Below are 14,394 nucleotides of genomic sequence, written 5' to 3'. Positions count from 1 at the left end.
AAATTGTCAGAGTCATATAGCATGGAAACAGACCCCTTGGTCTAACTTGTCCATGCTGACCAGATATCTTAAATTAATCTAGTCCCATTTGCCAGCATTAGGCCCACATGTCTCCTCGATCCTTCCTATTCATATACTCATCCACATGCCTTTTAAATGTTATTGTACCAGCCTCCACTACTTCCTCTGGCAATTATATTTTTTCCACTGCAAGAAAATGCCAGACGATTCTAATCACTCACTTTAATTTTTCCTCGAAGTGCAGAAATGATCTCTCCCATCATTCGTACTAGATCCTCATATTTGTAAGTGTTGTCTGTAAGCCAAACAGCTTCACGAATTGTCAAGATGTCTTTACTAATAAACCTACAGAAATTATCCAAATAAAGATAATTTATGACGACTTCAAGTCAAATAGCCCAAAATGCACTTGTTTTAGAAAGAAAAGTCTTATGAAGTTATGTTGCTTCAACTTTACCTTGTGCAAATAACCATACAAGCAATCCCCAATAGCTGTAGTTGGCCCCTGGGTACAGATCGAAGCATCAAGTACCGATCCACGTTTGCCACCGTGACATGCAGGCACAGGCTGGAAAAATCCTTCATGCTGGTCACCTCTACTAACCAATCGATTAAAATGTATCTGCAGGTGTGGAAAGTTGTCAGTTACACCATGGTCATTTCAATGGAACTTCAAAAGTCATTTGTTCCTGCATGTTTCCACTAAGTAGTAAAACAATAACTTCTCAGTGCAATAAAATGTGAGGCTGGATGAACACAGCAGGCCAAGCAGCATCTCAGGAGCACAAAAGCTGACGTTTCGGGCCTAGACCCTTCATCAGATACAGCTGTTCAAACCTCAATGCAAACTTTGCTCAAGAGTAAGTTGTGTAATACAGCATAGTAAAAGAGTGCGTGAGCAGGGGAGGGAGGCAAACAGAGAGGAGGTAGGGATGAGAGAATGAGCAAGGAGAGAAATTTGCACCCCATAAGTGGACTTCCCATCAGCACATTGAATCATGACAGCCTATATCCAGGGTAGATCATTCTTAATCCACAGGGTTAATTTTGTCTACAAACCACTTCATTTGTATACAGAAGTTTCAAAAAAAAGCAGCACAAGGTATTTCAAAAGTGCATCTAGAAGCCAAGTTATAAATTAAATACAGTATTTCCAAGCATCAATTTGTCTTTTAATAAACTTCTTTATCTAGAAGCGACTTTTGCTTAACAATCTCTAAACTCTAATTCTACATCGGAGCCTATAAAAAGTCAGTCCCAGAAGACCAAAGGATTGCTCCCTCATTAGTGGGAGAAACCCCTCTCAGCCTATACAAACCTGACCATTTGATTCTCCGAGTGAAACTCTTTTGGTCAATTCATATCAAATCACATTTATGAAACATCAGATGACAATGCTGAAAAGTCAACTGTGCCCTGAAGTTCAAGTTTGCCAGCTTGCTTCAAATTTGCCAGCTAGACCCAAACATGACGCATATAAATTGATAACAGCTTAAAGAAAGTATTTTTCTTCCATCAGCAATTTGTTACTTCATATACCTGTTCGATTTTCAGCTAGATAGGAAGAATGCAATGGCCTCAATTGAAGGCAAACTTCAAGCTGCATTTGAGATATCAACAAGTTCAGACAAAAACAAGTGAAATTTAATAAACATGGTCAGTCTGTACACTGACTCAATTTGTCTACTGTTTAATCTGTATGATTGTGCTTAAATTTTTGAATAAAAATCTGTTCACTTTAGTCTTAAAATTGATTCAGCATCCACAACCTTTTGGGAAAGTTTTCTGAAGGTGGTCGTAACCATTTGGGTGGAAGATTGCTTCGACTTTACTCCTGACTGGTCTAGCTCTAATTTCAAAGATCATGACCTCAAACAAACCCAAATTCTGAATTCCAGAGGGTATATTCTCACTTGTACTGCTCTATTGAATCAAATTATTGTTCAAACCTCAATTCCAGGACATGTAAATTCATGAATATTACAAATTCATTCTTTGCCTTCAAATCAACATAAACACCACAGACTGGCCAGGTTTGATTGAAGGGCCCATTTCTATTCAGAACATTTTTTGTAGTTCTATATTAGACTTCAATCTTCCAAGCTCGAAAGAACACAATTCAAGTTCATGCAACTTGTCCTCAACTTAACCTTTTCATCCCCAGCATAAATTTTGTCCAGCAACCCCTCTAAAGCCAGTAGATCCATCAAGATGCAGTGCTCAGAACTGATGGAATTGTCCAGAGAGGGTCAAGTACGGAGCTAATGAGATCAGTTTTCAGACTTCTTTCTGCACACAAGTTCCCATCAATAAATTTTAATGGATTGAAAAACATTTGCGCATTTACCTCATTGTGTCATTCATGCCCTTTTGTACTTTGAACATCTTCTGTTTGTAAGAAGGCTGGGATGACTTAAAAACGTGGGCAACAAACTCTCTTGTAGCTACAGACTTTATGCCCAACAGATTGGCACTTCCACAGGCTTTTGCTAATGATACCTGAAATAATAATTTTTATTTTATTAAAATAAATACATGTTTGAGCATTGGCTATTGGAAGCATAAATTGCATAACTAAATTGCTTTTTAACTTCCACTTTTTAACTTTTTAAATGCAGCTAATAGGACAAGAAGCCAGAGGCAGATCAACCTCCACCAGATGTTTGATAAATTAACACAAATAAGTCACTTGGCTCCACCAGAGAGAGACCTTAGTGCCCCACAACATGAGTAGACCCAATTTCACATTCTATTCTGTTCACATAACCCTCTCAGTTAGCATCCAAGTGATATTTGGACATCAACATGGTTGCTGTTTAAAAATCAACACTGGTATGGAGTACCACTCACCCCTTTGGATCAACTGCAGTTAACCAGACTGTTGCTCGTACCCCCTGAATGATCACCACTGGTGATCCTTGAAGTTTTTCTTCAGAGTCACAGTTAAAGCGCAGATCTAAAACGAGCCAAAGTCTGATGATCACTGGAACCACTAAGCAACTAGGTGAACCTGCAAGTTTTGGATTTTGACACAAGAAATATTGGACTTCTCACCTATTACTGTGTTCTCAAGCCTTCAAATTTGGACCATTTAATAAGATCACGTCCTATCTGATAGTGGTCGCAACTCAATTTTCCTGTCTGTCACCCATAACCCCCTAACTCCCACGTCTATCAAACATCTACCCAACTCATCCCTGATTAACACCTCCACTGCTTTTCAGGGAAAGAATTCTATGTGTAATAAGCTATGGAGAGAAAAACGATTCTCCCCAACTCAGTCTTAAAATGGAGTCCACTTATTCTGTCTCCCATGATAAACAGAATCACCAAGTCATCTCAGGATTGTACGCAAGGTCACCTTATTATTCTAAACTCTATTATGTCTTAACCAGCACCTCCCAACTGTTGGTCACAACCTTACTTTGGGGTCAGTCTTGGGCCCCAGCCTCCTAATCTGAGGCCAGGGGCTACCACTGCACCACAAGGAAGTCCCCAGCACCAACTCCTATAAAATTATAACCAACTCCTGACAGCTGCATGACCGTTTTAAATGCTCAATTTTTTTTTTATTTGTGGTCATGTCATAACCAACTACTTACTGGGGCCAAACTCTTGCTGCTACAGAGGTTGGGCAGTCATTTTATTTATACCGCCTTTTCACCAACCCAATATGAATGTAATTTGGGCAGAGTATTATCAGACCACTAGGGGAGATGCATGCAAAAATGTGGGGTAGGAGTTGGTTACTTGGATGCAGGATTCCTGTTCCTATATGAAAGCATAAGCAGCCTACTCAGGGACAGGCCATCCTTGACTAGATCTTGTGCAATGAGAAAGGAATAATTGGTAATCTAGTTGTGTATGGCCCTTGAGAGGAGTAATCATAATATATAGAACTCTTCAATAAGATCAGAGTGACATAGTTGATTCTGAGATGGTATGAGGCAGAAGCTTGTTCTGATCAACTGGGGAGCATTACTTACAAAAAGGCGATGGTAAAAGGAAATAGTGCATGGAGGAGCTGCTATTGATCATTCTTGTCACACAAAAAAACTCAAAAAAGAGGAACGGTGGGCCAGCCATGGCTAACAAGGACAATTAGTGATAGTAATGGATCAAAGGAAGGGGCATAGAAATTGGCCAGAAGTGCAGCAGACCTAACGACTGGGAGTAATTTAGATAGCAAAGGAGAAAGAAAAGGGATCAATTAAGAAGAAAAAATACAGTACATAAAGCTTCTGAGGAAGATATAATAGCATTTACAATCAGTTTGTAAGCCCATGAAGATAAGAAACAGATTAATGCAGACAAAACATAGCCCTGTTACAAAAATAAGTTGTGGAACAAAAACTAACAGGCCAATTAAATACATATTTTGGTCCTGTCTTCACAAGAGACCACAAATAACATCCCACCCCATACCCCCAAAACAAAAATTGGGAAAAGAAATGTTGGGGAAATAAGTAATGTAGTGAGAAAGGGAGGAACTGAAGGAATCAGTTTGTTAGGAAAAAGTGGAGGAGGAGAAATTGTTGAGATTAAATGCTGACAAATCCCCAGGGCTCGATAATCTTCATCCCAGGGTTAAGGATGTAACCTGGAAAGAGTGGATGAATTGGTGGTCACCTTCAAAATTCTATAGTCTCTGCAACAGATCCTACAGATTGGACAGTAGCTAAGGTAATCCTTTTTAAAAAAAAAGGTATATACAGAGAAACAGGAAATTATAAACTAGTTAGCCTGACATCGTTAGTAAGAAAATGCTAAGAGCCCATGAGAAAACATTTCACAGCATGGAAAACTGTAACAGAATCAGAGTTAGCATGGATTTACAGAAGGGAAATCATGCTTGAAAAATCTATTAGAATTTTGACGATTTAACAAGTAGAGTTGATACCGGGGGCAAACCAATGGGTGTGGTTTACTTGGACTTTAAAGCTATCAATAGAAGTTCTACATAAGAAACTAGCATGCAACATTAAAACTCATGGGATTAAGAGTGATGTACCAACAAGAATAGAAAACTGATTGGCAGACAGAATTTTATAGGTTTAAGTTTCCTGACAGGACTAGAGGGTAAACATGAGGAGGATGTTCCAGACAATTAAAGGAGGCCAGAACTACAGATCACAGCTGAAGGATAAAGGACAGACCATTTAATACTAAGAGGAGCAGAAATTTATACACCTAGAACGTGGCCAATCTGTGGAATGCTCTGCCACAGAAAAAAAAATTGAGACTAAAACATTCAAAGTTTTCAATAAGAAGATCGATTAATGTTTGAGAAGATCTGTAGCTCGGGTTATGGATGAGGTTGCAGATATGCACGTGGTTGTAAACATTTCATCACTCCACTAAGCAACATTTGTAACAAGTGGGACAAAACACTGACGCTTCACCAGAGGTGCACAGATGACGTTACCTAGCAGGGTGATGAAACACTTGCAACCAAACCCACTGGCTCAGCGAGCAGGTCTACAACTGAGGAGGTAGATATTGTTCTTAGGACTGAAAGGATCAAAGTGTAAAAGCAGGAACAGAGTACTAAGTAGGATGATCAGCCATGACCATAAGAAGTGATGCAGCAGGCTTAAAAAAGGGCCAAACAGAAAACAGGAAGAGGAGTGGGCGATGATCTTACATTTCCTGCCTTGCTGGTGAACCGTTAACCTTTAATACCTTCACCTAGTTCAGAGTTTACTGTTTTACATTCCTCCTCTTTTTTGCCTTTTGATTAAGTATCTTTGAGAAGTCGTCTACAGTGAAGACAGACATAATCCTTTTATGCCTCTGCCATTCTCTTGTTTTCACATTATCACTTTCTTGCTCATTCTCTAGAAGAGAAGTTTTAGCCATTCATTTCCTATTTAAACTTCTTGTTAAAGATAACATACTTACAAGTATGAGTTTTACCTCTATCTCACGTCATTTTCTGTTTGTTCTTAAAATGTGTCCGATCTCATTACCTACTGTTAATTCATGCAGGTTTGTACAACTACTTCCGTCAAGTTTGACACAATCCTTGTTTAACCACAGCTATGTCCTTCTCAGTCTCTTTTTCACCAAGTTAAAAAAGATAAATATTTCTTTTAAAAAAGTCTACCACATCTACTTGTGTAACCCAACTTCCCAGTTCACTTTGCCATCTCTGCTTTCATATCAAATTTTTTATTTAGATTTAAAACACTCATGTTAGACTCCCCTTCTCTCGAAATTCTTGATAGAATCATTATAGGTTACTGATTCATCCCATTTCTACCATAGATTACCAGGTCTAGAATAGCCAGTTCCCAGGGTGACTTTGATATAATACTCCAATAAATTGTTTTCAATAAACAACTAACATTTTCCAGACTATTTCTGCCTATCACTTTTATAGGAACAGGAGCAGGCTATTCAGCCCCTTGTGCCTGTTGCAATGAAATAACGCCTTATCTCTGATCTAACTCTACATAATTGCCATTGGCTCATGTCCCTCAATACCTTACCTTAAAAATTTCAGATATAAAAAATTAACAATAGATTCAACAACCACTGATTTGTGGAAGAGAATTCCAAACATCATTTACCATGGGTGTACTTGCTTCCTAATATCTCCTGAATAGTCTGGCCCTAATTCTCAGACAGCCCATCCTAGTCTATAATCCTCAAATAGTGGAAGTAATTTCTTTATCTACACCATCCTTTCCTGTTAATACCTTGAAAGCTTTAATCAGATTACCACTCAACCTTCTTAGAAAATGAAGGTAATTTGTATAATCTCTCTTCATAACAATCACTGCAAATTTTGATATGATTTTTCACATCAATATTCAAGCTGTTAATGTCCTGTATATGGAACCTCAATGTCTTCTGATTTTCCTTTTACAACGACATCCAGAGGCATTGCCTTGTCCGCTATCACAGTCACCTCTTCAAAAAAATTCAATTATGTTTCTCAGGGATGACCTACCCAAAAAAAAGGAATCCAAGCTGACTGCCTGATCACATGAAGCAATTTTTAAAAAAGGTGTTCAGTTACCTGATGAGAGACTCCAACAATTTTCTGACCACAAATGTTGGTCTAACTGGCATGCAATTCCTTGTTTTCTTCTTAAAAAGAGAGAGTGACGTTATGTAATTTTCAAATCTAGAGGGGCAAGTCCTGTATCTAGTGAACTCGGATTATATTTCTCCCAATCTAGAGAGAGGTTCAAGACACCCAAGATTATTGAGGTGTCTTAGATGCCTCATTTGTATCCTCGGTCATATAGTGCAATTGTATCGAGACTGAAAATCTACTCACACACCATTTCAGTCTTATATTACAAAGCCAGTACAACAGTTTAACCTTTTAATTTAGAAAAGGAAGACCTGCACAGTGGTTTTCAAGACTACATTTCTTAAATGTACTTTATGCAAGTGGAGTACTTTTGATAGTGACTACCTATCAATAGAGTAAATTCCCAACACTTAGTTGTGTCTCTGGAACAAGAGTGGAACTCTTGAAAACAAAAAGAGAGAACTTAGATTTTAATGGGCCATATTTTGTTGTAGAAATGGTGAAGCTGGAAGTGCTTACTGCTATTTACAAACTGAACAAACTCCCTATGACAGCACATGCACAGTCAAACATGAAATTCTTGGAATTGTTTTGAGATTCACTCGATATGCTGTTTGAAAATGGCATATGGCTGTCTGGTTCCCTATTTAAAGTAAATACTAAATTCCTGTCCTGGCTATGTTGATACAAGCTAAGAATACACAAAAAAAGGAGATAGTGACAGTGGAAGGGATAACACCTATCTGGTTAATTGCATGATGTCACAGAGACAGCAGAAATAGATATCACAAAGGCTCTGGTCAGGCCATATTTGGAGTACTGCATGCAGTTTTGGGCCCCATATCTCAGGAAGGATGTACTGGTCCTGGAACGGGTTCAGAGGTGGTTCACGAAAATGGTCCCAAGAATGGAAAGCTTAACATATGAGGAACGTTTGAGGACTCAGGCTATATTCTTTGAAGTTTAGAAGGATGACGGGGGATAAAATTGAAACTTTCAGAATACTGAATGGCCTGGACATAGTGGATGTTAGGAAGATGCTTCCACTGGTAGGAGCATCTAGGTACTCCGAGGCTGTGCCCTCAGTTAAGAGAAGACCATTTAGAACGGCGATAAGGAGAAACTATTTCAGCCAGAGTGGTGAATCTACGGAATTCACTGCCATAGAAGGCTGGGGAGGCCAGGTCATTGAGTACATTTAAGACAGAGATAGACAGGTTCCTGATTGTCAAGTGGATCAAGGGTTATGGGGAGAAAGCAGGAGAATGGGGTTGAGGAACTTATCGGCCACGATTGAATGGCGGAGCAGACTCAGTGAGCAGAATGGCCCAATTTCTGCTCTTACGTCTTATAGGTAGAGGGACATGTAGCATTGAGGATGCAGAAGGACTTTGGCTGGGAGTGCAAGCAAAGAAGTGGTAGATGGAACACTTTGGAATCACTTAGCACAACCTATCACTTGCTGCTTATGTTTTTCAGCATGCAAGTAGTCCAGTATTGTTGCTTCACCAGGCTGACATCTCACTTTAGGCATGCCTAAAAGCGCTAATGGCATGACCTCCTGCACTCTTCATTGAGTTCTTCAGAATGACAGTCCCTTTACCCACAACACAGCGGTGACTGGAGGGGCGGGTGAATATTCTTCACTATGACCTCTTCAGCACACTCACATTTGATCTTAGGCTAGTATTCCTCCAGCTCCACACTTCAGTATCTCTTCAATTCGGTTCAATCCACAGCTGTTGGTTTGCTGTGGAGTAAAGGGTGTTCAGATATCTGTATAGTCACAAGAAATCACAATCTAGTCTGTGTTGATGTACTTCTTCCCACTTTAGTGCTGGTACTTGAAGGTCTCTCCTCACCTTTAGATGTGATTTTCTGCCTGTCTCTCCTGCTCTCCCCGGACAGCCATTTAATTTATATCAGAGCCACTCCTGGCTCTATCAACACTTAAAAGTATACATTCATGTAATTACAAGTTAAAATGTCCATAGTAGTTCTGGATTCCTACCTTTGGTCATGACATCAGCTGGCATTTTACACTGCAAATGGATATTTCTAGAATTACACTATTCTAGTGTTTAAGGTTTTAACTTGGTAACCAAACATACTCTTCAAAACAGGAAGAAATTTGGCATGAAGGGAGCTAAAAACTTTGAAATTCCATACACCACATTACAATTCAGCCACCTCTTTGGGCTGTATCCTTTGGAGAGGCCATCCCAGAATACCAAACGTTTTCAAATCCATTTGACTTACACTAAAGTGATGACGAAAAAGCCAGGATGCCCAGCACTGCTTGGGCATATGGGCAAAAAGCCAAAACACATGTGCATTAAATTTTCTTTATTTCCTACGCAGCTGAATGAAACTCAATTAACCCACAGGGTTTCATGTTTATTTGTCTCAGGTTGTGAGCTGTAAACAATAATGCCACAACCAAAACAATACTTCCCATATTTAAATATCAAAATTGCCTCAAACTTCAAAGGTAAAATCTGAAATTTGACTTGCCAATTGGAGAGCCTGGCCAGTTAACATAAAGGAAATTAAGTTATTGCACCTGTTGTCCATACCTGTGCTTCCCAGCATCCTTTAGTTGCAAAATCCCTGAGTTTTCGAAGGTTTTGAAGATGCCTACCGGGATCAGCCACCTAACAAAAGTAAAAGTCAATAAAAATTTCATTATGTTATGGGCCAGAGCAGACCTATTTAAAATATATTAAGGCGGTAATCTAGAACCCAACTACTCCTAATTTTAAAAGATGCACGTGAGGTTCTGTGTTCCAAATTAAAAATCCTGGATCCAAAGAGAGCTTGACCACATTTATTCAAATGCCCCTATTGTTCCAACTTTACACAAACCTCAACGTTTCTCTTCTCAGACTGTTCAGCACCTGTACCCCAAACACGCTCGGAGAAACCAGGAAAAACATACCACTTAAAGCCACAGTATCTTCACAATGAAAATGCCACTCCTTTACTTTGGAATTAAAATCCTGGAACTCTCTTCCTAACAGTGTAGATGCAGGTACACCCCAAGGACTGCAGTACTTCAAGAAGGCAGATCATCACCACCACCACCTCAGCACAACACCTCAAGAGTAATTAGGGCTGGGCTATAATTGTTGGATTGAACCAGAAATGCCATATACATGAACAAATCTTAAAAAGTTCTCTGAAACCAAACCACTTTTGGTTTTCTTACATCAGTGGTGGGCAAATTATTGGAAAGCGCTCAGAGACATTTGGAAAGGCAGTTTGATTCGTGATAGTCAGCATGGATTTATGAGGGGTAGATCATGCCTCTCAAACCTTACTGAATTCTCTGAAGAGGTGACCAAACACATGGGTGAAGGTAGAATTGTGGATGTGGTATACATGGATTTAAGTAAGGCATTTGATAAGGTTCCCCATGGTAAGCTCATGCAGAAGGTAAGGAGGCATGGAATAGCGGAAATGTGGCAGATTGGATTCAGAATTGGCTGACCCTTAGAAGACAAAGGGTGGTAGTGGACGGAATATATTCAACATAGTGCTCAGTTACGAGTGGTATACCACGAGGATCTGTTCTGGGTCGTCTTTTATTTGCAATTTTTGTAAATGATTTGGATGCAAGAGTGAAAGGGTGGATTAGTAAGTTCGTGGACAATACAAAGGTGGTCATGTTGTGGACAGTGCAGAGGGCTGTTCTAGGTTACAAAGGGATATTGATAGGATGCAGAGCTGGGCTGAGAAGTGGCAGATGGACTTCAACCCTGAAAAGTGAGAGGCGATTCATTTTGGAAGGACAAATTTGAAAGCAAAATACAGGCAATGTGGAGGAGCAGAGGGATCTCAGGGTTCATGTTCACAATTCCCTGCAAGCTCCCACCCAGGTGGATAGAGTTGTTAAGGCGGCATATGGTGTGTTAGCTTTCATTAATAGAGGGATTGAGTTCAAGAGCCGTGAAGTTACGCTCCAGCTATACAAAAGCCTGGGTCGGCCACATCTGCAGTATTGTGTATAGTTCTGGTAGCCTCGTTACAGGAAAGATGTGGAAGCGTTGGAAAAAGTGCCGAGGAGATTTTCTAGGATGTTGCCTGGAATGGAGGGAAGGTATTACGAGGAAAGGTTGAGGGGGCTAGGGCTTTTCTATTTAGAACAAAGGAGGAGGTGACTTGATAGGAGGTGTACAAAATTATCAGAGGCATATAGTAGACAGCCAGAGACTTCTTCCTAGGGTGGAGGTAGCTATTACAAGGGGACATAGTTTTAAAGTGGAAGGAGGTAAATAAATATCGGGGAGACGTCAGAAGTAGGTTCTATACTCAGTGACAGGGGGGTGGAAAGCATTGCCGGAGAAGGTACTGGAGTCGACCTCATTCGGGGCATTTAAGTGGCTATTAGAAGGCATTTGGATGACAGTATAAAGGTAGCGGTGGAGGTTAGATAGACCCAAGGTTTCAGGTAAAGGTTCAGCACAACATTGTGGGCCGAAGGGCCTGTACTGTTCTATGTTTTGCGTTCTACGTTCAAACCAAAATCTATAAGCAGGACAACCACTTGTGTCCTTTGAAAAGTCGAGATGATAACTGTAGGGCAATGAGTTGGGAGATCCCAGGACGAAGAATCTACAACTTCCAAAATTCACCGTATGAATGAAGACCCTTATTCACAAGACCATGCCGCTCAGTGATACATCAAGTATACACACAAATTCTCAGTTTATTAATGCAACACTTTAACACAAAGTCATCAGTAGGTATGGAACAAGTCCTCAAAAGGAAGCATGCAACAGTACCTCAGTATGCAGGGTACATATGTTCTGTACAAGGAATAAATCGGGATGGAAAGACTGGCAAACACTGAAGGCACCTGGTGAATGCCAGCCCTATTGGAAGGCTTGACTGGCACCAGTGCAAACACCAGCTTCTACTGGAATTGTTCAACAACATTTAATTCTGGGAGGTCAAACAGCAAGAGTGAGCAATCTGTTTATTGAGAGATATTAGCAGACACCAAAACCATACATATACACCATCTCCTACAACATTCTTTTCTGCCTCACTCTGGATATCACCATCTTACTGGAGGCCTCAGACAAGGATCATCACTTGGGCCATAATGAGATCTTTTGGAAGTAAGCTGGTCTTTTAAAATGTTTTCAATTTATGACCAACCAACTTTATATCTTGAATGTTGTATTAACATTTTGGAAAAATTTTTTAAAAATCTAAAAACTTACTGTCTCTTTCTGGTTTGTCTCCCATAAGTGGTAAGAACTTGATAAGCATCCATAACTAGAAGATTCTTCAAACATTATTACAGCTTGTTTCTGTTTCTCTTCATCCTAAATTGTAACAAACTCAAATTTATTAACAGGTCAAATCTTAAACTGTACTATTTAACAGTTCAGCTACAAAGATCTTCTAAAGCATTTCACAGGTGATGTAAAATTTGAAAATGAAACCAAGCCACAAAAGAAATATGACAAGCGACCAAAGCCTTGGTCACAGTGAAAGGTTTCAAGAAAGTCTTTTATAAAAGAAGTGGAGAAAAAAGTTCCAGAATTATGCAGCTGAAGACACAGTTGTCATTAATGCAGCAAAGAAAACTGGTGATGTGCACAGGATACACTTGCAGAAACATCAACATCTTAAGAGGGCAATAGGGCTAGAAGTTATGTGCAATCCTAAGTTTATTTACCATGATACAAACCTCAAAGAGACTGAGAACTTTGGCCAAACAGTAGGTTAGTGATGCCTTCTTTGCCTAAAAAGAATGAAAAAAAGTCTAGTTGGAAAAACAAATACCCAGCTTTGTTACAAAGAATTTGGTGCAAGGGTTCAAAACGTTCTATGCAGTAGAACTGTTCTAAGCCAAGGGGTTACTCCAATTGTATTTATGCTCTTGCACATTGGGTTCTTTGTGCCAAATTTAGTTTGCTAGTTAAAAAGCATAAATTACAAAGAAACTTCGAGCTGCACTGAAGTTCATCCACTTCTCTATACTACGTAAAATTTCAATGAAACAGAAGTTCAAAATCCCACAAATTTGAAAAAAACAACTAACTTAAAAGGCTCCAGAGTACTTCAGGACATCTTGGAAAAGATGAAACATATCATCTATGCATTAATGATATGTTCTTAGGATGAGACACACTGATAATGTAATCAATTAATACACATTCTTACCTGCCCTGAGTGAAACAAAAGTCATTGTGGGATTGGATTATACAGACAAACCAGGTCCAGGCTTAAACTACTGGTTATAGATACAGGATCATAACCATTGAAGTTGGTACAGCATCCTCTTAATTTTATAACAATGTAATAAATCCACAGGTAGCAAGAAGAGAACTAGAAAGACTGACTTTACAAAAATGAAAACAATTCAGTTATTTAAAACGCACAACAGTTTGGAGATTCAGAAGAAAACAAAATGATTGGTGCAATGTTCACTCATACAAATCCTGCAGATCAACTGCAATACCAAATATTATACCATAATCATAAAATAAGATTGATGGATAAAATTGACAAGATAATACTAAAACTATAAACATAATATATAAAAGTACTTACCGACTGCAACTGACATTTGCTCTTTAAACTATCATAGACAACTGCCTTACAGCAACTCCCAGTCAGAGACCAGGGTGGTCTGATGAACAACCAAATAAAGGGGTTAGCATCAACATTCAGACTTTCAGCCAGACTGAAGAAGTAGGAGGCTTTCAGTCCATTCACTTCAGCGCGACCCTCATCAGAAACAGAAACTGAAAAAAAAAATAGCACTTGCAATCACTATATTTAAAAATGGCACGTGCATTGTTATATTAATGACTTCATTTTGTCAGCTTTCAAATGAATTGGATATTTTATTTCAAGTCCTTCCAGAGAAATGACCCCTAAACATTTTAAAAAGCTTAATTACTTCAAGAAGAGCCATCAAGTCAGTTCCGGCTCCAAGTTACTGTGTTAAATTTGCCATAATTCCCAGAAGGGTGAGCATTGAACATAGAACATAGAAAAGCACAGCACAGTACAGGCCCTTCGGCCCACGATGTTGTGCCATGGAATAATCCTAATCCAAAAGTAAAATAACCTAACCTACATTCCCCTCAATTCACTGCTGTCCATATGCATGTTCAGCAGTCACTTAAATGTCACTAATGACTCCGCTTCCACAACTACCACTGGCAAACTATTCCATGCGCTCACAATTCTCTGGGTGAAGAACCTCCCCTGACATCTCCTCTATACCTTCCTCCTAACACCTTAAAACTATGACCCCTCGCAGCAGTCAATCCTGCCCTGGGAAAACGTCTCTGGCTATCGACTCT

At 39.4% G+C, this 14,394-nt stretch overlaps 1 protein-coding gene across 3 annotated transcripts in view; it reads right to left on the bottom strand.

The window, feature by feature from the left end:
* Positions 1 to 14,394, bottom strand: part of ccnf (cyclin F) — a 50,788-nt gene that overhangs the window by 14,080 nt on the left and 22,314 nt on the right. For 2 of the 3 annotated variants that reach the window (XM_048551605.2, XM_048551608.2), the window contains 7 exons: positions 13,634 to 13,827; positions 12,768 to 12,821; positions 12,295 to 12,399; positions 9,643 to 9,720; positions 2,369 to 2,520; positions 479 to 643; positions 243 to 366 (listed from right to left, as the gene is read on the bottom strand). In XM_048551605.2, the coding sequence (XP_048407562.1) occupies positions 243 to 366; positions 479 to 643; positions 2,369 to 2,520; positions 9,643 to 9,720; positions 12,295 to 12,399; positions 12,768 to 12,821; positions 13,634 to 13,827 (872 nt within the window). Of the gene's footprint in view, positions 1 to 242; positions 367 to 478; positions 644 to 2,368; positions 2,521 to 9,642; positions 9,721 to 12,294; positions 12,400 to 12,755; positions 12,822 to 13,633; positions 13,828 to 14,394 lie in introns of all 3 variants that reach the window. The other variant, XM_048551607.2, reaches the window with a different exon arrangement.

Source organism: Stegostoma tigrinum, chromosome 23, assembly GCF_030684315.1.
Source record: "Stegostoma tigrinum isolate sSteTig4 chromosome 23, sSteTig4.hap1, whole genome shotgun sequence".
NCBI classification, from domain to species: Eukaryota; Metazoa; Chordata; class Chondrichthyes; order Orectolobiformes; family Stegostomatidae; genus Stegostoma; species Stegostoma tigrinum.
This window is presented reverse-complemented; position numbering and strand designations above follow the sequence as displayed.